At 44.7% G+C, this 27,958-nt stretch overlaps 1 protein-coding gene across 2 annotated transcripts in view; it reads left to right on the plus strand.

The window, feature by feature from the left end:
- PKP3 (plakophilin 3) overlaps positions 1–26,772 on the plus strand; it is an 83,772-nt gene extending 57,000 nt beyond the window's left edge. For both annotated transcript variants that reach the window (XM_077321248.1, XM_077321249.1), the window contains exons 3-14: positions 3,825–3,913; positions 4,866–5,596; positions 7,194–7,317; positions 8,440–8,644; positions 15,633–15,807; positions 16,342–16,459; positions 18,088–18,255; positions 18,813–18,998; positions 20,432–20,585; positions 20,798–20,990; positions 22,272–22,359; positions 23,281–26,772. In XM_077321248.1, coding sequence (XP_077177363.1) covers positions 3,825–3,913; positions 4,866–5,596; positions 7,194–7,317; positions 8,440–8,644; positions 15,633–15,807; positions 16,342–16,459; positions 18,088–18,255; positions 18,813–18,998; positions 20,432–20,585; positions 20,798–20,990; positions 22,272–22,359; positions 23,281–23,316 — 2,267 coding nt within the window. In that variant the 3' untranslated portion in view covers positions 23,317–26,772. The remainder of the gene's footprint in view (positions 1–3,824; positions 3,914–4,865; positions 5,597–7,193; positions 7,318–8,439; positions 8,645–15,632; positions 15,808–16,341; positions 16,460–18,087; positions 18,256–18,812; positions 18,999–20,431; positions 20,586–20,797; positions 20,991–22,271; positions 22,360–23,280) is intronic.
- The last annotated feature ends 1,186 nt before the right edge of the window (positions 26,773–27,958 follow it).

Below are 27,958 nucleotides of genomic sequence, written 5' to 3' on the forward strand. Positions count from 1 at the left end.
GTATTCCCAAGTCCTTCAGCGTTTCCTTATAGGGCTTTGTCCCCAGGCCCTGGCTCATTCTCATCACTCTCTTCTGAACCTTTTCAATTTTATCCACATGCTTTTAAAAGTGACGCCTCCAGTATTGCACACCATTCCAGGTGAGGTCTGAGCAATGCGGTATGCAGTGGGACTATGACATCTTGTGATTGTGATGTGATGCCTCTGTTGATACAGCTCAAGACTCCATTTTGCCTTCTTCACTACCACATCACACTGTCTGCTCATATTTAGCTTACAATCCACAAGTACCCCAAGATCATGTTCACACACACTGCTACCCAGAAGTGTATCTCCCATCCGGTATGCATGTTTCTCATTTTTGTATCCCAGATGTAGAACTCTACACTTCTCCTTATTAAATTGCATCTTGTTCTCATTTGGCCACTTTTCCAGTGCATTCAGATCGTTGAACTCTATTTCTATCTTCTGGAGTATTTCGTACTCCTCGCAATTTGGTGTCATCTGCAGATTTAATAAGAAGTCCACTTATCCCCTCATCAAGATCACTGATAAAAATATTTAAAAGTATTGGACCCAAATTGGACACAATTGGACCCGTGGCACTTTGCTGCTCACCCCTCTCCAGTCTGATAAAATACCATTGACAACCAGTCTTTGGGTGTGGTTTTCCAGCCAGTTTCCTATCCATCTAACCATCCAAAAAATGCAGTCCACAGTTCTCCAGTTTACCCATCAGAACATCTTGGGCAACCTTGTCAAAAGCTTTCCTGAAATCCAAGTAAACAACATTCACTGAGTTTCCATGATCTAATAAGCCCATCACTTGGTCAAAGAAGGAAACCAGCTTGGTTTGGCAGGACCTGTTGGAGATAAATCCATGCTGACTTCCCCAATCAACTAATTGTTTTTCAGATGATTGCAGATCACCTCCTTTAAAATCTTCCCTGCAACCGAGGTTAGACTCACTGGCCTGTAATTTCCCAGGTCATCTCTCTTCCCTTTTTTGATGATTAGGACAAAATTCTCTCTCCTCCAGTCTTCTGGCACCTCCCTAGTTCTCCAAGAGGTCATAAAGATGATAGATGAGGGTTTTGGGTGCAAGCCATCTGGCCCAGGAGACTTAAACTCATCCAGTGCAGTGAGGTGCCTCTTGATAACCTCTCTGTCCATATCAGTCTGCCACCCAGACACTATACTTGCATACTACCATCCCTAGATGTGTCCATATTATTCTGGGAGAACACAGATGTGAAATAAGTACTGAGCCTTTCTGCTTTCTCTCTGTCCTCTGTCAGAGTTATTCCATCTTCACCCAACAGTGGGTCTATTGCCTTGTTTACCTTACATTTACTCCTCACATATCTGAAAAAGCTTTTCTTGTTATACTGGGCTTCCCTGGTCAGTCTCAGCTCACCCCCAGCTTTGGCCTTTTTGATGGCTGACCTGCAGTGCCTAGTAACCTGCAGATATTCTTTTTCTGAGAGGCCTGTCCTTTCCTTCATTTCTTGAATATTTCCCTTTTCTTCCTTAGCTCTTCGTGTTCATCCAAATAAGCTTCTTGGATGTTTCCGTCTTGCTGGAATAGTCATGCCTTGGGCATGCAATAGCTCTTGTTTAAAGAGAGCCTACCCGTCACTTGCTCATTCCTTTTCCGTAGTTCTTGCCCATTGATTGATTCTCATCACCATCTTCAAGTATTTAAAAGGGTTCCATATGGAGGATGGAGCAGAATTGTTCTCTCTTGCCCCAGAGGGACAGACCAGAACAAATGGGATGAAATTAATTCAGAAGAAATTCCATCTAAACATCTGGAAGACGTTCCTGACAGAGCGGTTTCTCAGTGGAACAGGCTTCCTTGGGAGGTGGTGGGTTCTCCATCCTTGGAAATTTTTAAACAGAGGCTAGATAGCCATCTGACGGAGAGACTAATTCTGTGAAGGCTTAAGGGGGTGGCAGGTTACAGTAGGTGAGCGATTGGGATGTGAGTGTCCTGCATAGTGCAGGGGGTTGGACTAGATGACCCATGAGGTCCCTTCCAACTCTATTATTCTATGATTCTATTCTATGATTCTATGTCGCTGAGTTTATTAAAGTGTGTCCCACAAAAATCTAACAGACATGTCTGAGTTCAAATTTCCTTGGCCCTCCACCTTATAAGAAATTCTAGGAGGACATGGTCTCTCTCCCCCACCTTCTTCACCCCATTCACCAGCTCCTCCCTGTTGGTCAGTATTAAGTATAGCCAAGCCTCTTATAGGTGGTTCTACCATTTGATAAATGAAATTGTCAGCCAGGCAGGTCAGAAAATTGCCCAACTCAGAATGCTTAGCCGAGTTTGTTCCCAGTACCCATCAGGGAAATTGAAGTCACACATAATTACGAGATTCTGTTGTCCAGATCGTCTATCAAGCTGCTTAAGAAAGGTAGTATCCACATCTTCACCCTGATTAGCTGGTCAATGGCAGATGCCAACTACTAAATTCTTTGTTTTTCCCTCCCTTATCTTCACCCAATACTTCCCAATGAATTGTCACTCTCGTCCTCTAGTATCTTTTGATAGGCAAGCCCCCTTTCCTTACATATAGCACCACTCCACCTTCTCTTCGACCTTTTCTGTTTCTTTTGAATAACTCATATCCATCCAGTACTGTATTCCAGTTGTGGGAATAATTTCACCAAGTTTTTGTAATGCCTACTAAATCATATCTCTCTGTCTGCATGAGAAGCTTGAGCTCTTCCTTTTTATTACCCATGCTTTGTGCATTAGTATATAGGCACCCAAAGTCGTTTGGATGAGACCCAGGCAAAGAGCCACAAGACAAGAATCTCCTCTGGCTAGGAGAAGCCTTTAACTCACAGGGTTACAGCCCAGCTCAATCAGGTACAGACACAGACAAAATCTCTTAACAGTACTTAACACAACAAAGCACACTCTAGCAGGCTACAAAAACACCTACTCACTCTCGAATACTGTCCTCTCTCCCCCCCCCCCCCACAGCTCACTCAGAGGAGACAAAGAAGAAAGGGGGGAAAGCCTAAAGTGACCAGATTTTAACATTGGTAAAGCGGGACACTATTGACTGGGGGGGAGGGGGGTTCTTGATTAAAAATTTGGTCTATATGGAGCAACAAAAAGTTTCATAGAACGCATAGAATACAAAAATAGTATTGTAATATATATATTTTAATTTCAACATAAGTACAATTTGCCAGGTACCCCCAGATGTCCCTCCAAAAGTGGGACATTCTGGTCACCTTAGGAAAGCCCCTTACTGTGCTACAGCTCTCCAAGTGCTCCTTGCTGTCTCCCAGCTGCTCAGCTCCCAATTATGTGTTAATTCCTTGGTATCTTCAGGTACAGAACCTTAAGTAGTAGACTAGGAAATAACTGCGAGGTTGTACGGGGTGGGGTGGGGATAAAGTTATTTGGATGATATCCAGGCAAAGAGCCACGGGACAAGAACCTCCTCTGGCTAGGAGCAGCCTAGGGGTTGAAGCACCCTGGCCTCGATGGTTCTGGCTAACCCATCAGATCTCAGAAGCTAAGCAGTGTCAGTCCTGGTTGATATTGGGATGGGAGACCCCCAAGAAAGTCCAGGTTGATATGCAGAGCCAGGGAATGGCAAACCACCTCTGAAAATCTCTTGCCTGGCAAACCCTATGGAGGTGCCAAAAATCATCTGAGACTTGACAGCACTTTCCATAACCACCAAATGGTGCCTCTCCTTCTAAGTTTTTGCTGCCCCTGCTGTTGAGCTGTTTGCCAAAAGCCACGCTCCTAAGTAGTTCTGCTCAGTCCATTGTCTCTTTGCATTCTGCAGGTGGCACTGTCTCCAATGGCCAGTTCAACACTCTGCAGCCGAGCTTCAGTTCCAGATCCCAAACAAATGGCACAGACCACAAAGGCTCCGTAAGTACACGGTTGTTGCTGGGCAAACCTAGCTATTTGTCATCACCTCCTCACTGCCAAGGAAACTTGGCTGCAGCACTGGCAGTATGTTGTTACTGCATCTTCACTGGCATTATACGTGCCCCAACCTGGATAGCCCAGGCTAGCCTCATCTTGCCAGATCTTGAAAACTAAGCAGGGTGGACCCTGATATGTATTTGGATTGGAGACAACCAAGCAATACCAGGATCACTGTGCAGAGGCAGGCAATGACAAACCACCTCTGAATGTTTGTTGTGTTGAAAACCCTATGCAGGGGTAGTCAAACTGCTGGCAGGGGCTCATCGGAATTGTAGTCCATGGACATCTGGAGGGCCACAGTTTGACTATCCCTGCCTTATAGGGTCCCCATAAGTTGGCAGTAATTTGATGGCAAAAACATAAAATAAAATAAGAAGGAAAGAAACAAATCTGCAGTAACAGGTTTTTCTGGCCAGTGGTGGCTTGACTCCCTTTTTTGGTTCCCTGTACCATCACAAAATTGACCCCCTGTGGTATAACATAGCCTTGCAGGAATGATAACTGCAACATGTTATTTCAGCATGGGTGCCAGGGTCAGCTGCGCTAATTGTTAACGTTCTTTGTAGAGCAGCAGGGAGATCACTGAGCAGAACTTAGCCTGCAGCTGATGCTCATTAATGATCACTAAACGGCCGTGTGAAAAAACTCCAGTTGAACTTGTAGCTGGGGCGCGCGAGATGACATTTTCAGGGCTATCCATAAATGCAACTTAATTTGTCAGCGAATTTGCCTTTAGACATTGGCATCACTACTTAAATTCTTTTCATTTTAAACATACCACATCTTGTTTCATAAATGTTATAACACTGCACACAAATCAGGAAAGATGTGGCAAAACAGGACATATTTTCACTGCTTCATTTCTGCTCTCTCTCCTTCCTACCTCCTGCAGCTGTGTCAGACAAAGAAGGGGTACAGCACCATGAAGTCTACTAACTGGTCTTCCCGCTCAGCCGTGGACCTCAGGCCAAATAGGAGGATGGCCTCTATCAGCAATGGTGTGGGACCCAAGGGCCTGAATTATGGCATGAATTACCCCTTGTCTCAAGCTGCCAACTCTACTTCACGCCCTGGCTCCTTTCACGAACGAAGCTATCGGGCCCATCATAACTACGACACTATGTCCCTCCGCTCCCTTCGCTTGGCAGACGGGCCGGGCAATCCTGGGGGCATAGATGATCGCTACAGCATCATGTCTGAGCAGATAGACCCATTGGCACAAGCATCTCTCTACAAAAACAGGGGAGGTGGCAACTTCACCAAATCCTACACCTTTGAAAGGCAGATGAGTGCTGGATCTAATGCTGGCATGAAGGGGCCCATCAACTGGATGGATGGAGTGGATGGACCCCCCAACAGGACTGTTATCCGTGCCCCAGCCATGCGCACCTTGCAGCGCTTCCAAAGCAACAACCGCTCCCGCATGAGCACTGGCTCCTTTGGTGCAATCCAGTCTTCCCAAGGGGGTGTTGGGAGCTCCTATGCAGGTGTAGTGGAACGCAGTTCCCGTGCCCCTTCTGTGCGTAGCTTGGCTGATTCCAACCACCATTTGCAAGACCTGCGTGCCATTGATATGTATGATGGTCACAACTCACTCATGACTCAACAGTCCTTTTCTGGCGGGTAAGCGCCCTATGATGATATTGCTGTATTTCCAGTTGGTACCTGCAAGGGAAGAGAAACCAGTTGAAGCATTCCTCCAGACACATGGGTGTCTTTCAGTGTCTTATTTGCCCCAATTTCAGTGCTTTTGGGAAGTGAGGTTTCCCGTTTCCCCCAAAGTATCATAGTACATTTGTGCACCTCTGAGGGTTCCTCAGCTTTCCCCCAGTTTTTCTCAAGCCTGCTTTGATGCAGAACTTGGGGGAAAATTGTAGTAAAACCTTGATGGCAGCTGCTATGGATAAGAAAATTCAGATTTTCTGACTCATGTGGCAGCCATTTTCCTTGACCCTGTCCCCAGTCATTTCCTCTCCCTTCCCTGGGGGGGGGCGGGGGGAATTTTTATTTATTTTTAATTGGTACTAGAAAATTGTGGTGTTGATATATTGTTCTAACAATAGATGTAGTCACTAGAGTGGAAGCTCCACAAGAGAGGAAGCTATAGACTTCTTTTATTTTGTAAGTGAAAATTCAGAGAAAATGATATTCCTATCAATATATCAGTATTCTAAATTAATATTCTAGTGTTGATTTTAAAATAATGCAAAAACCCTCATGGCCCAGGGGAAGGGTGGTGGGCACTTTTGGGAGATCGGGGAAGGGAAACTGGGGGGAAACTTCTCATGCAGAAGTCCTGTTGCTGCTGCATCTACAGCCACATCAGCAGTAGGGAAACCACAAAAACCTGTCCCCGTGTGGAAGACACCATAGTCTTGAGGCATGTTTGTACCTTCCAGCCTGGTGACTAGCCAGGTGTGGGAAGCAAGACCTCAGTTTCCACTTATAGCTGCTCCACATACCTGGGGAAATGCTGTCCCTCTGGGGAACGTGCTGTTGCTATAGTGGCAAAGTGGAGAGAGGAGCCTAGCACAGGATACAAAACTGCAAGGGAAATCATTGGGCTTGTACACCATGGTTTTACAAGCTGTTTGTTCGGATGTTGTAATGTACCACTGAGGAGAGAGCTGAACAACTGTGGCAGCTTCTTCATGCTCATTTGTCAGTGACATGAGGTTGACTCCATGTATCTCGTAAAAGATTATATGATGGACCTCACCTTTTCCCGTGATTTCTAATGCTGGGAGTGCTTTCCTTTCAGAAATAACAGGCAGGAACCTATTCAGGGTTGTCTGATGCATTGAGTCACAAACTGCACGGAAGCTGCAAGTTATTTTGGAAGTTTGCAATCTGGAAAACTCTAGTTTCCTTTGCAAAACAAAACTGTGTAGGGAACAATGCTGAAAATGGAAGAACAGAAGAGCAAAGTTTCTGAAATCTGAATAAGACTTATAATAACTAAGTTGGCATTAGTGTTGTGCAGGACTTCATTACCCTTCTTGAATATCTTGTTTGCTGCTCTCTGGCTAGCTAAGCCAAATTTCCAGGATTCCCCCTCCTCTCTTTAACTCTCCAGTCCAGAGCTGCCACAAAATTAGGGACTCCATATGTACTTTAATTGGGCAAAATAAATATATGTCGGTTTGAATAATGGGCGTTCAGATGTTTTTTTTAAGCGCAGTAATTACAGGGCCCTCTTTGACTCCACTTTGATTTTCAGGTTTGATGACATTGACCTTCCCTCTGCAGTGAAGTACCTGATGGCTAGTGACCCCAACCTGCAAGTCCTTGGGGCCGCTTACATCCAGCACAAGTGCTATAGTGACAATGATGCCAAGAAACAGGTGAGGAGAATGGAAGCAGACAGCAGTGTGAACTTGCCTTACAATGAATTAGACCTTTGGTCCATCCAGCTCAAATGGTTCATGTCATCATGACTCTATCTTGACTCTCAACATTGTTTAACTAGAGATTCTGGGGGCGCTGAACCTCACGTATATGAAACACTCACCAGAGCACTGAGCTGTGGCTCCCCCATAATGTCTCCTGTCTGGAGCCAGAGTCTGAATCTCAAAGGGACCAGCAGTGTTTGCAAGTTTAGTCACTAATGCATCTCATCAGAGAGAAGAAGAAGAGCTGGTTATTATTTATCCCGCTTTTCTCTACCCGAAGGAATCTCAAAGTGGCTTACAATCTCCTTCTCTCCACAACAGGCACCCTGTAAAGTAGGTGGGGCTGAGAGAGCCCTGATATTACTGCTCTGTGAGAACAGCACTATCAGGGCTGTGACGAGCCCAGAGTCATCCAGCTGGCTGCATGTGGAGGAGGGGGGAATCAAACCCAGCTCGCCAGGTTAGAAGATGCCGCTCTTAACCACTACACCAAGCTGTCAATCACATTGCAGTTAGCTAAGCTGAGCTGCTGAACATGAATGGAGGTTGTCTGAGCTAGGGGAAAGTAGATTGCCTTAGGTGATTTAGAGCAAAGAAGATTAGAGGGTCACCCAAGGATTCGCTTTTTCTGTTTCTGATGAAGTTTCCGGATGATGATGATGATGATTTTGATTTTTATGCCGCCACTCCCGGCGGTTAACAAATAAGAAAATCCATATTGTTTTAAATCCCCCATAAACAGTTAAAACAATTAAAACAGTTTACAACAATAGCAAATGGCAGCGACCTAATATAATAATCTCCCCTGTTCCGGGCATCAACCAGTGTAGATGAATAATAACTGAAGGTGGAATGAATCCGGCTGGAAGATGGAATTAGGCCTCACCACAGTCTAGCACTGCAGTTCAATAGGGTCAAGGGAGTATCCAGGGAAGTGTGCTGTGCCTTATACCTTGAATAAAACTTTTTTGGTCTTAAACGTGCCACTGTCCTCTAACTTTGTTCTGTTTCTGTCTCTGATATATATATATATGTATATATACTTCTATTCTTCTTTGCTTCCTGCTGCTCCAGGCTCGCAGCCTTCAGGCTGTGTCCAAGCTGGTGAAGCTTTTCAACAACTCCAACCAGGAGGTTCAGCGCCACGCTACTGGAGCCATGCGCAATCTCATCTATGACAACGCTGAGAATAAGCTAGCACTCGTGGAGGATAATGGCATTTTTGAGCTGATGCGCACTTTGCGTGAGCAAGATGATGAGCTACGCAAGAATGTTACAGGTGAGGGAATGTCACTCAAGGCGGGTTGAGGGGCAGGGAGTTTGCAGGCAACAGGCTGCTTCTAAGGACTCCAGACAATCGAGGGAGCTCAGGGCTAAACATGGGCTCACTCTCCTGAGCAGTGGGAAAGCACACTGATTTGCCATCTCCCCCCTCCCCACCCCATGTGTCTTGAAAGTTACAGTTGAGTACTATGGAGACAGGCTCACCGGCCACATTGTATCAGCCACAGGCATTCTGCCGGAAACTAGAGTGGCTGTCTCCCTAGGCAAAAGTATCTTAGCAGAATTAGAGAACTTCTGGTGTTGTGAATGCCTGATGTAATGAACTTGATGACATTTGAAGTAATAATCACATTTCATTGATGTCCTTCCAGCATTTCATGACCTTTGAACCTGTAGATTATTTTTAAAGCCTCCTAGATAAAAGATCTGTCTAGGGAACATTGTCTTATTCTGTTTAAAGTGAAATGTGTTGGAATATAAAATCCTGTTCATCTTTAAGGTGCCACTAGGCTCCTATTTATGATTGCTCAAACTAGTTCTTGTGTGAAAATGGCACTGCTGTAATATTGCCTGGGAGTGCTCCCTTTGTAAGGGTCAGGGCAGCCATAGGATGCGTTTTCCTTCCTGTGCACCATGGAATTGCCTGCCACTGGCAGCAGGAGGGGAAACTCACACTTTGCTGACTCTGGTCCACATCAGCAGTGGTCCCCAACCTTTCTGAGGTTGGGGACCGGCAGGGCATTGGGGTGCGGCCACGCTCCCGCAAAAATCACCCGCGCATCGGGCCACGCCCGCGCATCGGGCCGCGCCCGCGCATCGGGCCGCGCCCCGCGAGCCGCGCCCCAATTCCCTCTCCCCGCCCTCCCTCAGTAAGAAGCTTCCCGGGCCGCAAGCTTGCGGCCTGGGAAGTTTTTTACTGCGGGGGGGGCGGGGAGAGGGAGCCGCGGCCCGGCGCCATGGCCTTTGCGGCCCGCCACCAGGCCGCGGCCCGCAGGTTGGGGACCACTGCACATCAGGAGTGATCTGGTGTTACTGTGGGAGTGAGATAATGTCACAGGGAGGTGACTTTGGGTGGTATTTCCATGGGAAATGTCTTGAATTGTCTAGCTCCCTCTAGCCCTCAGGTCAGCATTATTACCAGATGCAAATCAGACTGAAAAAAATCTGAGACCCAGATGAGACTTCTATATTACTGGGGGAGGTTTAAGAGGATTCCAGTCTGATTTGCACCTCCCCTCCCCCTCCCCCCCACACACAGGTTGCCATTTTACTATCTGTAGATTCCACTTGTGGCATCAGTTGGCTGCTTAACTGGGAGAAGAAGCTGTTGTGGCGTCTCCAAATTTCTGCACTGCAGGCAATATCAGGACAAAGAAAAGGGGTGGGGAAGGAGTGTGCATAGGAGAAACTGCAGCCGCCTCATTGAAGGAATTCAGTGACAAGTTGAAAGATACACAGGGCATGTCAAGGTCACAGTCTCGCAATCTTACCACCAGCACAAGTTTGGCTAGCAGCTGCTACTGCAATTCACTATTCCGTTTCAGTGTGCATTAATCATTGCAGCAGGACCGCTTGAGATACAGGAATCATTTGTGGAGTGCTGCCTGGCATTTAAGCTGAAGTGTGACAGAAGGCCCTAAACAGATCATGGTGGGGGCAAGAGAAGGGATGGGAATTGGGCTCTACAGCAAGTGGAGTCACTTTCCCAATGCTTCCTAGCGGTTAGTGGAAGAACTGAGACTAAGTAATCAACTTCTTTTTGTCAGCTGCCTTAAACCACAATGTGTGGAGGCCTTATCCTATTCATTGTGATCCACTATAACGTGAAATACAAGTTTAAACATGCTACAACATTATGGGTGCTGAAAAACTCCAAATCTTACAAAGAATGATCAAACAAGAAAACAATCTTAGTTTATCAGAATTGATTACTGTAATCTCGATTGCAAAAAAAATATCCAGATATGAAATAACAAGACTGAAATTTCAGATAAATATGCCATTTCGTTAGTACCTCCTCAGTTATCAACATGCTGATTTCAGCCAGAGTCCTTCAAATTCTCAAGCTGGGATTAAATCAGTTCTAAACCAGGAAAAATCCTTTGCTCTTTCTCAGGCTGGTGACTTTCTCCATTATTTTTAACCAAAGCCCTTCCAGCTTTCCTTGCTGGGGTAAAACCCTAAATTTTAAGCCAGGAAAAATCCTTTGCTCTTGTTTCTCTTCAGATTGCACTGGCACCTTCTGTTGTAGCAGGTGTAAATGCAGCCATAGGCTACACTGTCCCTACCTAGTGCAGTCACAAGGACTGCAAAACTAGGCAAACTCTTGCCTAACCCATCTGCTGTAACATCCCCCCCCCCCTTTATGTTCCCTTTCAAAACTAGCTGTCATAGGCATCAAATTTTCCAAGTGTTAGTTATTTCTCAGACAATCTGCAAGGCACTGGAGGCCATGGAAAACTGCTGGAGGTGGAAATCAGTGGAATATTAGCCCCTGTTCCTCAAAACCAGCTACTCCAAAACGCTCTGACTCACTGACAATTGAATGCTGCCTCCTCCCCGCCCCTGTCCCCCAAAAGGGAGCCCGCATATGCCCTGGGAAATCCGAGGGCAAGTCCAAAATGTGTTGGGTGGAAAAAGAGATGCAGGAATCTGATGCCCTTTATATCATGACATATTGGAAAATAAATGTAGGCTGGGGGGAGAGCAGGAGGCATAGAGACTGGCAGTAGGCCAACTCACAGCTGTCTTTGCGTGGGGAGTGTGCGGGCACTCAGCAGAGATCCAGCAAACAGGAGATTACATTTAGTTCTATTATAGAATAGGCTTCTTAATCCTGCCCAAAGGCTCAGATTGTCGGATCGAATACCAGGGCTAATAGGAAAGTTAGGCCCATGAGCGATGATGTAATGAGCTTTGACACGTTTTTACAAGAGCTGCGGAGTCTGTGAAAGTGGTTTTAGCTGAACACAATTGAAGGATGGAGAGAGTAATCCCCTCCCCCAGTCATAGCCCAGGGCACACACCTCCTTCAGGAGCCAAGGCAAACATCTTTTGCTGCTGCAGATATGGGTGGAGAAATAGAAGAAGGGAGAGACAAGTCAGCTGCCGACAGTTGAGTAGGCATTCCAGCCTCTAGGTGGGACCTGGGGACCCCCTGGAATTACAGCTCATCTCCAGATTTCCCTTGGAGAAAATGGAGGCTTGGGAGGGTGGACTCTGCAACATTCTGCCTTATTGAGGTCCCTGTCCTCCTCAGGATCCACCTCCAAATCTCAAGGAGTCTCCCTAAGCGGGGGTTGGTGCCCAGGGGGGAGCTGTGCGACCTTAGGGTTGAGTAGTGGGGGAGGGGACTGAACTTCCTCCTTTTGCCCTTTGCCTGGCCAAGACTTAACATGGCTTGTGTGCACAGCTTTGTTTTTGCTGTGGAACTAAGGTTACATGCTGAGGCTCTTCATGTGCAAATCAATAAACACAAGGTCCAAAGCAAACATTGCATCACCGTTTTGATTGATTGTTATACCTCTGGTCCCAGTGACACACCATGAATTGCAGTATTGTGCAAGGCTTCCTGCTAAAGCAGACTGACTAGTTTAGCTTTCACTGAAATTCCCCCTTCTTTTCTTCAGCACAAATGTAAACTGGATAGACCTCCTGCTAAATCTGTTCTGCTCCTTTGGTCTTTATCCAAGGGATGTGCTACCTGATCCAGGCCAAACTCTCTTTGGAAAATGCCCTGTCCTCCTTTCATCATAAGAGGTGTATACAATTCCCCTCCTCAAGAACTTTAAATATCCTGCTCCCATTGATGGAGGATTGCTTCTAAAGCTCTTCCTAGCTTACTCCATGTGTGCAAATATTTTTGTTTCATAAAGACATTAATATTAGTGGTTGGCAGTGCAAAGAAGTTGTAAACACTTATTGGCCCATACAAAATCCCTAACTGGAAACAAAATCAATGTAATGCCTTTTATTAGAGCCAATCGGAATAACACAGAAGGTTGTGCAAGTTTTCACATTCTTCAGAATTCATAAGCCTAGATATCAGAAATTTTTTAAAAATTATAGAGAGAAAAATGCAGATTTCCATGTCAAGATCTTAAGATCTTGCCGACATTTGGTGTTTAATGGCGACAGGCTTGGGATGCCAGCCTAGCCCAGCCTTTTTCAACCTTTTGACTGTGGAGAAGCCCCTGAAATAATTTTTCAGGCTTCGAGGTGCCCCAGAAGTGATGTTAGCTGGCCATGCCTCCCTGCCACATGCCCCAAAAGTGACCATATGACTGCAAGTGACATCGCCACCCATATGAATAGGTAAGCTTGAGGAGGATGGGGAGAGACAGGAGGCCGTCTAAGGCAGGAGTAGACATGTGGGCTCCACCCCCTCCCAGGCACAGAAGCCATGAGAGAAGTCATGCTTGGGAGAGGGGATCCACTGAAGCAGCTGGTTCCCTAGACTGTGGACAAGTTCATTAAGTCAGGAAGGGAAATGCTGAGGACCCCCTCCAGAGCACTGGCAGACCCCCAAGGATCGATGGACCCCTGGTTGGGAATTCCTGTCTTAAACTCTTGTGTGATAAATCCTGATTTTAAGAAACCCTTATCTGAATCCACCCTATGCTTGTGCAAGAGCCTCTTGTGGCGCAGAGTGGTAAGGCAGCAGTCATGCTGTCTGAAGCTGTCTGCCCATGAGGCTGGGAGTTCAATCCCAGCAGCCGGCTCAAGGTTGACTCAGCCTTCCATCCTTCCGAGGTCGGTAAAATGAGTACCCAGCTTGCTGGGGGGTAAACGGTAATGACTGGGGAAGGCACTGGCAAACCACCCCGTACTGAGTCTGCCATGAAAATGCTAGAGGGTGTCACCCCAAGGGTCAGACATGACTCGGTGCTTGCACAGGGGATACCTTTTATGCTTGTGCTCTGACAGTCATACTTTCCCTTATTCTATCTTCTGATCATATCCAGTTTTGAACAAACCCTATTCCCATTCACATATTCACACACATCCCATTTTTAATTCATTTATATCTACTTCTCTCCCCATTGGGGACCCAAAGTGAGTTACAACAGCTGTCCCCTTCTCCACTATACTTTCTCAGCAACCCTGTGAGGTAGGTTAGGCTGAGAGTTCATTTGAGACCCAATCCTGAGTGACATGGAAGGGTGGGATACAAATAAAAACTACGATTATATTATCATATCCTGTCAGTGTTATAGTGAAAGAGCCACTTCCAGAGAAGCTGCAGAGGCAAATACTGAAATGAGAACCTGGAAGACAAAAGATCAGCACGTGGCAGAACCTGTGAGGCTTTCTTGCTCTGACAAGCTCCTATGATTCAGTTTCTCCATGCTTCCCCATAAAATATGCCAATAATGCAAAGACATTTAAAGAGTTTGGAGTCATGCAAGTTCCTACATGGCCTTGAGAACAGTCAGTGTCTGCTTCTTTCTCCTGCTGCTAGAAATAGTTATTTGTCAGGGAGGTACTTAGCTTCATCCTATTTTTCAAGCAAATGTTAGGCGGTTAAGATGCCACCAGCCTATGTTTGTGCCTTTGGGGGCTTTAATGAGAGCGCACACAAGCCATGTTAGGTCTTAGTCATGCAGAGGACAAAAGGTCCTCTAGTCAACAGTGGGCAGCCAGTGGGCAATCCCCCCTAGTCAACAGTGGGCAGCCGGTTTGCCCCTCTCTTCCTCTTTTCCTTCACCCATATCAGCAGCAGGAAGCTTGCCTTGGCCACTGAATGAGGAGGTATCTTGAAAATGAAGATGTTTTGATGAATGAATAAATCTTCATCACAATTTGTTGAGGAGTTATGTTAGCTCCCCACCACTGTTCTCTTAAGGGGGCCAACTAGGCCTGGATGAACCATGTGCTCAGTGCAAGAAAGCTGCAGTCCTTTTCTTCCAGTCATATCCTGCTACACATACACAGTGGTGATAGCAATAGATGCTCAGAGTATGCTCAGAGTTACTTGTTTATTACATACCTCCTCCTTTTTTCGTCCTGAAACTAGTACAGTTTTGGATTTGAGCTTTGAAATATGCCCACACTACTGAATATGATGCGAATTTACTTCCCCAAAATTTGCAGATCAGATACTTGCATTTTCAAAACTTTGTTATTCCATCCTCTTGGAATTAGTTAAATGCTTAGCAGGGTTTTAAAGTAAGTTTTTTAAAAAGTGGTTGATTGATATTTGCTTTTTTTTTTAACATTGATTTGCTGGTTCGTTTCAGCTGTACTTTAAATAGCATCACGTGGGAGGCTGATTGCTAGTGTGGCAGTTTAGAAATGACTGAAGAGGTGAACAGCTTCAAGGGAGCATCCTGCATGTAGAGGCCCAAATTGAATGAAGCAGAACCTTAGTGACAATTCAAGAGTCCCAGTACATAATTGCGTACAGAGATTCAGTGGGAACTAGTGGTTAAAAGGTTGAGGCCCTTCAGTATGAGCTCAGCTGTCAGCTTACTGTGTGGCCTTTTGCAAATCACCTTGGTCTGCCTTAGTCACATGACCGTTATGACAGAGGAAAGCCACTAGGATGAGTTGCCATCTTTTTGTATGGGACCCATATACTATGAACCACACTTACCTGAGGCCTCTAGCCTATTTAAGTGGGAGTTGAGCCCAGGATGTGACATGTTACAGCTTTGAGATCATTTATGGATCTGGTCAACAAAATGGTGGCCTACAAACTGGGAGTCAGCTTGTCTGCATATTTCCAGCAGTTATAACCTCCTTCATATGCTTATTGTGAGGATGTCTGAGAAGGATTGTGAAGTAATTTGTCCCATTTGAGTGTAATGGTGGTGATGATTAACAGGGAGCTGCCTAAGTATAGAACAGCCACACTCACTCACAATACCCCTCAAGGCGGGATTTTGGATTCCGCTACAAGCCAAGGTACAGTAGATGCACTCCTCTTTTTGCTGAATGGTAAATTCTGCAGCTATGATTTAATTTTTCTCACCATTCTGCAGGCATCCTTTGGAATCTGTCTTCCAGTGATACCCTCAAGGACCGTCTGGGCCGAGACACCCTGGAGCAGCTCACTGATCTAGTTTTGATCCCTCTGTCTGGCACTGGCAGTGCTGCTGTTATCCAGCAAAATGCCTCTGAGGCAGAAATCTTCTACAATTCTACTGGCTTCCTCAGGTACTGAGGAAACTTCTCTTTACCTCTTCTGAGGGAAATCTATATTCTGAGGTCATTATATCCTGATGAGATCTGTAATTTCTAAAGTCATTAGCCCTGAACTGGAGCACATTTAAGCTAGAATCTGATGGGGAAGGAACCTATTAATGAGTACACTGTACAAGTTCAAATCAAATCAGCAATTTTTATTAAGTAAAAAAACAAACAACCAGTCTTAGGTGGGCTGTGTATGTAAATGGTCCTTGAGTTGAAAAAGGGGTCCTTTGACTGACAATATCATTCAAAATGATATTTCTCTTTACATGACCCCAGTGACAAAGGAGGCCTAACAGTTACCGTAGTCAAGATCATATTATCTCAACGACCCCCAGTCTTTTGAACTGAGAAACTATACTTGTTTATCTGCCTTCCATTTTTCAATAGATGAAAGGGCATGCAAGCTAGTTTGGCTTGCCTTTAAGGTGTGACAGTAGAGGCTGATAAAATGCCTTTTCCTTGTTATGGGAAAACTGTTCCTTTGTGCTTCCCTTCTAGGAATCTCAGCTCTGCCAGCCAACAAACTCGACAGAAGATGCGTGAGTGCCATGGGCTAGTGGACTCTATGGTCAATTATATTAACAGCTCACTGGAAGTCGGAAAGTCTGAAGACAAGGTAAGCCTTCTCCTTGACGTTGAATACAGCACTAGACCAGTACATGCTAGGGGTAAGCAGTGAGGAAGCTGCTCTGTAAAGGTAAAGGTAAAGGTATCCCCTATGCAAGCACCGAGTCATGTCTGACCCTTGGGGTGACGCCCTCCAGCGTTTTCATGGCAGACTCAATACAGGGTGGCCTTGCCAGTGCCTTCCCCAGTCATTACTGTTTTACCCCCCAGCAAGCTGGGTACTCATTTTACTGACCTCGGAAGGATGGAAGGCTGAGTCAACCTTGAGCCGGCTGCTGGGATCGAACTCCCAACCACATGGGCAGACAGCTTCAGACAGCATTTCTGCCACTTACCACTCTGTGCCACAAGAGGCTCATGTTCTGATCTGAGTAACTCTAATCAAAATGTTTCTGGTGCCAGTTTTTGTTAAGTTTGTTTTTAAGCTACAGGTACAAAAGAGACTATTTTCTTGAAATTTAACATAGGAGATGCAAAACATGCATTAAAAAATTAAGATTCTGTGGCTGTTACTTTCTGGTCAAGTCCTGGGAGGATTGTGGCAAGTGTACTTTCTTGCAGAGAGACAAGGGACCTGTCCCAAAGTCCAAACACAGCAGAACACTTTCGATTTTACTTTTCTCAATGCAAGACAAGCATAGAGAAGCACTCCAAAGACATGTGACAAGCTGTTTCACACATTACATCAGGGCAAATTCTACTTGGATGCTGGGTGTCTGTTCAGCAGGCAGCTACAGCCAAGCATGACTCCCTAATTGGTGTCTACCTAGAAAACAATTGCTTGTTCCATTCACATTGTATATTTTTGGAGGTACACTCAAAATATTCTTGGTGTGCCTCTAAATGTCTTCTATATGAATTGACACTTATTAGCACATAGATGATCAGACACATTTTTATTTAATTCTCCAGATACAAATTCAAAGTATCTCCAAGAATCAGCAGGTAGCTGACTTGGCTCATGAATGTCACCATTACACATCTTTGGTTTGCTCCCAAGAATGTGAGAGGAGGCTCTGTGAGAGTCTGTGACAACGCAGAACCCGACAGGGGAGTGATGGATGTGTTTTCCTGTGTCTGTGCTGCCCAGGCTCTCTGTGGACTGAGAGATGCCGGTTGAGTGAGCCATTTAGGACAGAGCTGCCAGGGAGTCTGCTTTTTTTGTCATTTCTAGTTCATCATTTCATGTCTGGCAGGAATGAAGTGTGAGTGTCTCCAGGCCATTGAAGCAGCCTGAATTCCCCATCTTGAATCTAGTGAGGATTTGTGTAAGTGGCCTTGAGCAAAAAATTTGGAAAGACAAAATAGAAATTATTAACTATACATATAACCATCATATTAATTTATCTAATCCTTTATATTTTGAGTGTTTCCAAGTTTTTGTCTGAGGTACCCTGCAGCAAGATTCAAATACAAAACAAAGGAAGCATAAAGTACCATTTTAAACACGCACACACCCCAGGTTTTATCTTTTTATAATTCAATCCAGGTCATCCATTAAAAATCAGAAGAAAGTCCACAAAGCTTGCCTAGAGGGAAAAAATGAAATGCTCTGCCATGGAAAAGACACTGTAAAACTATGTTTATATTCTTAATGTATGTTTGTTGCCCCTACAGAGTGTAGAAAATGCAGTCTGCGTCCTGCGCAATCTGTCCTATCGCCTGTATGACGAGATGCCGCCTTCCTCACTCCAGCGCCTAGAAGGGCAAAGGAGGAATGATGGGGCAACCGTGACGAGTGAGCTGGTGGGCTGCTTCAGCCCGCAGAGCAAGAAGGCTCGAGAGGTAAGTGCAGGAGGAGAGAGCATTATGAGAAGGAATGGCAGGCAGCCATGACACTCATTTTGTAGAATGGGCAATCCCTGAGAGGAAAAGGCAAAATGAGCCCACAAACAAGGTGATTTCGTAAATGGCATGGCTTAATTTGTGCCAGGCACCTGTTCCCAACAGATGTTCCCAGTATCATGGCTCAATTATGAAACATATAAAAACAGAGCCAGACTAAAGTGCTCCTGGACACATGTAAAGTACACATCTCCTCAGCACTAAGTAACTCCACACAGCAGGCATTTGGAGAAATTCTTGTGCCCAAGCATTCTCCCCCCTTCCCTTCCAGCAGTAAAGTTCTGGAAACTGTTTATCAGCTTTTAAGCTGACTGTTTTCAGGAGGAGAGATGTAAGCTTCTTTTGGTCCTTTACCTTGATTGGTGAGAGTGAATAATAGGACAGTGGAGGCAGTGATCAAGTTGGAACTGGCAAAAGTAAGAGACAATATATCAGAGATGGAGCCTCGGAAAATGCTTGTTGCATGGTATCTCTGTTTCTCTCCCCCCCCCCTCCAGCTCTACATGAACTCAGATATTGTGACCTTCACAGAAGTCTCTAAGGATCCCAAGGGGATGGAGTGGCTCTGGAACCCCCAGATTATAGGGGTCTATAATAGACTGCTGCAGAGATGTGAGTTAAACAAGCATACCACGGAGGCAGCCTCTGGGGCACTTCAGAACATCACTGCTGGAGACAGAAGGGTAAGGCTGAACACATGGAATGTGGTGGAAAGGGGGCTCATTTTTTTCCTGCAGCTCATCTTGCCTTGCCTTTATTAGACCTGAGCAGTGGCTGTTGTGAGAGGTTTGCTGCTCACCTTGCAAAAGATGTGAGGGAGAGGTCAGTAGGAGAGAAAAGAGGGCACAAAGCGATAAATGGAGAAAGTGAGGAAAGAGTTGCTGGCGGGTGATAGGGGCCCCAAAGCCAAACTTGACAGGGATGGAAAAGAGAAAGGTAGTCTACTAGGCATGGAGAAGGGGATAAATGTGTTGAGCCATACATGGCAGTGTCCAGGGCTGGTTCTGCACTTACATTTTTTTCCTGTTGTCATTCCTGCTGAATTCAGATAGATCTGAACCTGGGTCTTCTGCCTTCATTTCCTCCAAATTGAAACAGAGGATGTGTTCAACACTTAATTGTGTGGCTCCTCTCTCCTTCCCGCTTGATTGGGAAGCTAAGAGGGGGGGGGGAAGTGGTGGTCGTGAAGCTCCAGCCGGCATTGAATGAGCACAAGGCTGGAGAGTAATTTATTTCCTGCTGTTTGTCTCCTGACTCTACAGCCAAAGCAAGCTGGGGGGGGGGGGGAATGGAGCACAAGGCAGCTTGTTTATTTTTCTTTTCCTGAATGAGTGGGGGGCGGGAACAAAGAGGTGAAAGACAATCCAAAATGCAAATCTCAGCACGTAGAAGTGTGGGCTTTTGGACAAGAGCACAGTCACTTAAAAAATGAGGGCAAAAATAAATCTTGCAAGAGAATGGCAACCTGGAACCAGCAGTCTTTGAACCGACGCCCTGACCAATCAGCGACAGACTACTGTGCTGTGTCAGCGTCAGCATTGGAGGCATGAAGGAGGGGGAGGAAGTTAATCCAGCAAAACACAGAGATCTACACGTAATACTGGGGCTTTCGGAGCTGTTTTTTTTTTCAAATATAGCGAGTTATATCTGCTCGATATCATGGAGGAAAGGTAGTGTTACTGCAGATCAATCATAGATGTTGCAGAGGGAAAATTTAAAGCACTAAATATCAAAATGGAAATTGAATGTGTAGATGAATTTTTTAAAATTTTGGGTCACCCCAGTGCAGATTCATCCCAGATGTCTGGCATACCAGCTCAGATGTTTTGAAATGTTTTAGAATTGTATTTTTTAAGGAAAAGATCACCACCAGTTCTGTACCCTTCCATAACCCAATTTCTAGCTTGATTGGGGAGGTTCCTCTCCCCCCCTTTACTCCCTTATACTTTTTGTGCTGTAGCATTTAAAAATACAGCCAGCAGGCTTACAGAGGTATCCTAAAAGTGGTACATCTGGGAGACACAAGCTTTATGGCCTTGGTATAGTAACAACTAGAAGGATCTTCCAAGCAGGACACTGATGGCTTGCCTTACCTCCTTTCCCCTCATGATTGCAGTGGGCTGGGGTTCTCAGCAGAGTGGCTTTGGAGCAAGAGAGGATCCTGAACCCAGTGCTGGACAGAGTCCGCACAGCTGACCATCACCAGCTCCGTTCACTAACAGGGCTGATTCGCAACCTGTCCCGGAATGCTCGGAACAAGGATGAGATGTGTAAGTTGTATACCAGTGTGGGAATAACAGCCAAGGCTGCCTATGCAGATCCTGATAGAAAGCTAGGAAGAGATATCTGGGGGAGGAGCTGCCTTCCAGGCTAAATAAGTGCCTTTGTGCTTCTGTCTACTGAGACTTCAGAGAGACTCCTTCTCCTGTGTTTTTGTTGTTGTTGATTTGTAGCACTGATCAGTTTTGGTTTTGATTGGCAGCAACCAAGGTAGTGAGCCATTTGATTGAGAAGCTCCCAGGGAGCCTCAGTGACAAGTGGCCCCCAACGGATGTCATCGTCAATATTATCGCAGTGCTAAACAACTTGGTTGTGGAAAGTCCCATCGCCGCACGTGACATTGTCTACTTTGATGGCCTACGTAAACTTTTCTTCATCAAGAAGAGAAGGGACAGGTATGAATTTCCAGGCATTTCCTTCCCCTGCTCCCCTTTCCCACTGTGCCCTAGTTGAATTTCCACATGTCCAGGTTTAGAACCTGTTCTTAGGCCATCTGGTTTTCTATGCCTATTACATCACCCATTGGATATGAGAAATCTGACTCAAGGTCTGCATTTTGCAGCCTTTGTGGTTGGACTTGAACATGTTAGAACCATGTAACTGTCAGACCCACAATCAAGGTGCAGGGGACAGAGTTGGGGAGGGATAATTTCCCCTGATGTTTGGGTCAGTTTAACCTGGAACCTTTGCTATCAAATCTTATTGCAAGGCTTATATAAAGGGTTTTTTAAAAATACATGTCAACATTTCTTTGTCCATCTACACTTCTCTTCTGTGGCCAGAGCACAGAGATTGAATCCCTATCTGATTACCCCACAGGCTGTAGGCTTAGAACATGGTTTGTTTCTCAGATAACTTAAGTTGTCTGGTTGAATTGCTGCTTGTATTTTGTAATCCACCTTGAGTCTCAGTGAGAAAGGCAGGTGATAAATGAAACAGCAAACAAAATCCTGACACAAATGAACATACAGTGAATTGCTTTCAAGATCTCAGACGACACGCTATTCACCTGAAATACATGACTGTGCAAGGGCATCTAAGACTGCCATTCTGACAAAGCAGTCAGTGGCACTGTGGGATCTGCACATCTTCTAATCATATTGCTCCGCTAGCACAACCAGCCATCTGCCATCTCCCAAGTCATCTTAACAGCAGGAGTGGTTTTAGTGGCTTTGCCAGCTTGGTGTAGTGGTTAGGAGCAGCGATTTTTAATCTGGCAAGCCAGGTTTGATTCCGTGCTCCCCCCACATGCAGCCAGCTGGGTGACCTTGGGCTTGCCACAGCACTGAGAAAGCTGTTCTTGACCGAGCAGTGATATCAGGGCTCTCTCAGCCTCACCCACCTCACAAGGTGTCTGCTGTGGAGAGAGGAAAGGGAAGGTGAATGTAAGCTGCTTTGAGACCTGTTCAGCTTCTGTGATTCATGCCCCTTTCTTAACAGAGTACCTTTTCTTCTGTAAGGCCAGCCAAGACCTATTCGTATTTACTCTAATGAGTAATGAGTTTATGCCCAGGTAAATGTGCACAGGATTGCAAGAGCACCTGTATATTTTACTAATAGGGACATGAGATATTTGACATCGTAACCACTAGAGGATCATGAAGGAAAAGTTTCATTGTTGGCACTTGTGTTGATTGGCCCTTGCAGTATATAAACATAGCTGCTTTCTTCTCTAGCTCTGACAGTGAGAAGTCATCCAGAGCTGCTTCCAGCCTTCTGACCAACATGTGGCAGTACAATAAGCTTCATCGGGACTACAAGGCGGTATGTCCCTTCCCCACCCACTCTGTGCTCCCAGGACCCTTCTATTTCATACTGAGCTTGTAGGTACAACACTGGCATAGTACTTATTGCAAAGAGGAAGCACCTCCAGGCCCAGCAATGTACACGCTTGTATACTACCAGTTCTCCTGTTTCTGAAAGTCCATATCAAGGGGGGGGGGTAAATGGGGTGCTTGTAATGTCATCTGATGCAGGTAGAAGATTGTCTTCTAGGGTGATCAGCTGCAAAGGGGTATCAGAGTTTTTTTTATAGAAGGGGAAATTCCAGCTGATGTGCTGCATAAAATACAAAATAAAGCATGCCCTTGCTGAAAACTTCTCCAATACACATTTGCTAACAATACATAAGGCCTATCATCCTCAGCATTTGGTCAGGCTAGTGTCAGCTATACTAAGAGACACATGAACTTGTGGTTTAGCGCTACAGCACTAAATAGAAACACAATGGATGTATTCTGTGTTAGTAACCCTTACGGCTAGTAGCCATAACCTGGGATGGACCCTAGAGCCTGCTGGGCCAGAATAGCTGAGTGATTTACAATTCCAAATCATGCACCAGGCTCTGTAACTAGGATATGAGAAATGTGTACCATTTATTTTAAATGACTCCCCATATTTTAAATGGGAATATTCTCCATTTCAGAATATTCTGGTCCATCAGAGCATAATGTATGATTTCAGAACATGGAAATGAGAGTATTACAATTTCACCTGACCAGGAGCTCAGGAGCCGAGAACCTCAGTTACGAGAAAGCGAAGGACACTTCTGTTACAGAACACGTACCTCTGAAAGATCATGGAGCCAGAAAGCCTTTGAGACTACAGAACTTTTTGCCTTAGATCTGTGTCACTCTGTTGGTCACTTATGAAATGTCCTGATTAATCTTTTATTCTGTTTTACAGAAGGGCTACCGAAAAGAGGATTTCGTTGGCCTGTAAAGGCTTCTGACGCTTACAGAAAATGGACTGTCTGGCCCTAGCAGCTTTCCTCAAAAATGTTTTTTATGTGCCATTGTAAATGGCCATCATTATGCTTCATAAAATTCCTTGCCTGCAACTCCCCTCTTTTTCATATAGCTCAGACCAATTGGGCTACCTTTCTTATTTTTGCATTTGTTATGGTTTCTTCTTTCTGCCTATTGGAAGCTCCTCTTCTGCTGCGGGCCACCTGATTTCATCAGAACATTTTGTAAAGCTCCAAGTCAGCATCAAGGCAAATATTCAGGACTTCCAGTCAATATGGAACTTTCCATTTCATCCCCATAACTTTACTTGACAGGTTTGGATTCTGGGTGGTTCTCTGGAATTCATGGACACCACTACGACAACAGGACTTGTCTGAGGAATACTTAAGGAATTTTCAGAAATGGATGCATCATCTGCTTTCATGAATTTCACCCTCCAGAGCCCTGCTGAAATTTTGCCCACCCTGCCCGTGACCCCCTTTCCAAACTATTTTCTTGCTTTTCATTTTCAAGGATTAGGAGACCTTATTTCAAACTATATTTTTAACGCAAAATTTTAGCCAAATTATACCTACACAATAGAATACTAGGGGAAGACCATTTATTTCTGGTGGTGTTGGACACACAGCAAGTGTTAAATGCAAGTTTTCAGATTGCACTGACCAAAAAGAAGGGCAGAATGCACTGGAGTATAGCTTTGTTGGAGCTGGGTGGTGGATACTTTTATTTTAGTTTCAGTGACTTGATCCTAGTGAGATAATTTTCTAGGTGGTACACATACTGTGTCTAATTCTATTTGTATGTGGTTGTTAGTTCTATACAGTAAGGTTAGGGAGAACTTATGAACGTGGCACACTAGGCTAAGAGGGGATTCCTCCCTCCATGAAGCAGCCTGATAGTGAACCTCAGAGTGGTTTGTGCAGAATTTTGCTTTCTATTCTGCCAGAATTGACTTGATGGATGCAAAATGCCTGGCTCCTCAGTGCTCAACTGATAGGAAAAGGCTGTCAGTCTCAACCCAGAGTCCTTTTCATGCATACACTCCAGACGATGGCTCTGCCATCACACAAGGTGATCACTTACTGGTAGGAGGAATAGAGGAAATGACTTGGATGAGGATCGGTCATTTTAGCTCTCCCAACACTACTCTTCTCTTAGGGGTGGGGAATGCATCTGCAACACAGGACCATGCTTGCATCCTGGCAGCTAGAAGTGGGGTATTGCATGATTATGAATAAGGTGACATGCAAAGAGGATGCTGTTGAAGGATTTCCCTTCGATCCAGAATCCAGCAATTTAAATGGAACACGGACTGAGAGTGCCATCTGAAGCAAAGTTACACCCTTCTAACCCTACTCGTTTCAGCAGACTTAGAAGGGTATAGCTCAGATTGTGTCATGAATAAGTGATAGCCTAAAGCAGTCAGGCTCTCTTTAATCAGACTCAATGCTGAATAATGCACTTCCAATGTCCTTTTTTACTGTGTGAAATGGCAAAATATGAAATACACCTGCAGCAGGTAAGTGTTTTTTCATGTGCCAGTATTTTATATGGAATCCTTCATACAGTCCAATGATGGAGCTTGGTTAGAACTATCGTAGCAGAATGCTGTCTGCAGAGAAAATCACTTGCCAGTCTCCTGTAAACAAGCTCTGAACTACTTGGGAGTTTCATTAGCTGTTGCAGGGAAATTATGGTGGCAAGGTGCACTTTCAGTCCCACTATAATATGGTGGCCATGTTAGGTCCTCTTAAATATGCCAGTGAGGCAATAACATCTGATCCCTGCCCTCGTACCAGATATCTGCACCGTGACTTACTGAAAATGGAGCTGGTGAGTTACAGCCCCACCAGATGCTTTTCCTGACTAGCTGAAATGGCCAGTGATAGCTTTTCTCTTAGTGGTGGATTGAAACCATAACTCTGCAGTTTTTCTGATGAACAAGCAGCAGCTCATAGTATTTATCCACATGAAAGTAAAGCATACAGAGATGAACAATGTACCTTGAATGATTTCTGTCAGGTCAGCGCAGACTGGCCTTTGACTGCGGAGCAGAGATGGGGGAGCTGCTGTTTCCTTCCCCCAAAGAGTCATTTTTATTCTACAATTTTAATCTAGCATGGGTATAAGGTCAAACCTTGCTTGGTCACTACAAGATAGCATATGGGCCCCACAGGCAGCAATTAGGGGTGGGTGGGCTTTCTTGTATATAGTGTATATAGGCGCTCTCCCCAGCTGCACAGGGGATAGGTTTCTTTCTTCCTTCCACTATTTTTCACATTCCAAGATATTTTTGCCCACATTACCTGCATGCTTCCTTGGGAATCACAACTCTGCAAGCAAAAAAGCAAAACTCAACCTTAAGAACGGAAGAGGATTCTTAAGCAGTTGGCATCTTACTTTTGTGAAATGTTTTTATCTTCTCTTCCAAACCACCTGCCTAATTTCCACATCTGATAATCTGCATATAAAATGAGGATGGATGTAGAAGTTGCCCTGTCTGTAGCTGAAAAAACCACACATTTTTATGATAGGATGTTTGAGATCCATGCCCAGAAATAGAGATTCTACACCTTCAAGGAACTATGCTGGGGGGTAAGAAATAAGGAAATCCAACTATTGGCTTAGCCAGTTGATCACATGCTTAAAACTGCTCCTCTTTTATTAGTTTGCTGCTTTCATTATTCCTTTAGTCCTTACAGGCTTTGCTGTCCCACATTTTCTTCATCAAGCTATAGTCCTGGTAGCAGACTCACAGTCTTATACTGAAATCTGTATGCTCTAATCCAAGGAGAAGAATTGTTTAAACAACTGATGATATACTTAACACAGACACATAGCTTTGGCCCATGGCACAATTTGTGTGTAAAATGCATATAGTTACAACACAAAACATAGAATAACTAGATCTGTGTGCTCTTAAGATGCAAGGCTCTTAGGACCACAGCTCTGCCTTTTGGAATCCCTGACCTTCTGGCTTTAGTACATTCCCTGCTATAGCATCTTCTGCTCACTTTCAGAGGGCCTAGGGCATTGAAGTACATGACAAGGAAATATACTAGCAAGCTGGGAAGGCTCATTGTCTGGAATGGAACCCATGGGGCAACCAGCTGCAGGGGATATGGATCCCATACTCTTAATACCTATGTAGAGAAGGAATTCTGTTCAGTACAGCTTTTCTCATCCCAACATGACCAGTTGTACCTATTCAGGTTCTGTTCTTGACTTACAGGAACACCAAGGTAGATAGTCCTCTCACTGAAATCAGGATATAACCCTTCTGCCAAAGTAACAAGCAGATCAGAGAGCAGGTTCTATTTCTGATGCCAAGGTTATTGTTGTCTTCAGCACACTCAACTATACCTCAGTTCATACTCTCTAACCCTAAGGTTAATTTGGGCTACTACTGAAATAAAGGTCTTGAGTACTGCCTGCTGCTTTTGTTCCCTTTTTCCCCAGATGTGTAAATAACATGTATACTCAAACTGGTTAGCAACTATTCCTTTCTTATAGACAGTCCTGGGCTCCATCAATCTGTGGTTAAGGATCTTTACCATAATTCTCAACTACTTCACAAAATTACAATTCCCAGGATTCCTGTCAATTAAATAAAACCAATTGTGAATTGCAGCTAGGTCTAAGTATTACAGTGTGGGGAGTAGGGAAAACACATTAAGCATATTGAGCAAAGCTAGTGCTTGGAATAGGGAAGGGAAAACAATTTCACAACCCTGACAGAGGACAATACTTTCTCTCCAGGCCAAATGCAAGGAAGATTTCTTCCCCAAACTTCATGCTATTAGGTACCAGTCAAGACCACAAACTAAATTTTGATTACCTGTGAAATACTTTGGTTTGGTCCTGGGGCTAGTCTAATTGCTATGGCAGAAATCCCAAGCATTCTATAATCTCATCAACATGACATCCACAGAGTCTACTTTTCCATCTGTGTGCATATATTGAATTAGAGTTTATGCCAATAAAGGTATTCTGATTCTATTGCATTAGAAGTCCAGCAACAAATGGGAGCAGATATTGTTGTTCTTAAGATCAATATTTAGTATTAGCAACTAAATGATTGTTATCTTCAGCAGCTCATGACCAGGTCTGGCCTATGATACATGAACTAAAGCCAAGGACCTTTTTGAGGCACCACTGAAATGATCCCTATAAAACATACTGCAGTCACTATAGAATCTGCGTGTTCACAGTCCACTCCTTTCTAAAGCTGAGAGTTTGAATAGAACATCTTCTGAAACAAGCCTAAAACCAGAGTGAAATTATAATGAAGATACAATCCAGTCCAATCATCACTTTTGTTGAGCACATTCTTAACTTTATCCCATTTAAATGAACAGAAGTTAAAAGCTTTAACTGTTGCTGGATTACATCTCTCCTATTCAGTTGTTGACCATTTGTTGTATCTTCCCTGAAAAGTACTTTTGCTATGGAGCTGTCATTTTTTCCAGATGCAGGATATGCAATATTTCATCTTTGCCTTGAACTCCATTGCTAGTGCCATCTCAGTGTGTGTGTGTGTATGAATGTTGCAGGAGTTGTATTGTCATCAGTAATGACAATCCAAACACACACCCCAATACCTTGCACAGAACCCT

This window comes from Paroedura picta, chromosome 2 (assembly GCF_049243985.1).
Source record: "Paroedura picta isolate Pp20150507F chromosome 2, Ppicta_v3.0, whole genome shotgun sequence".
NCBI lineage: Eukaryota > Metazoa > Chordata > Lepidosauria > Squamata > Gekkonidae > Paroedura > Paroedura picta.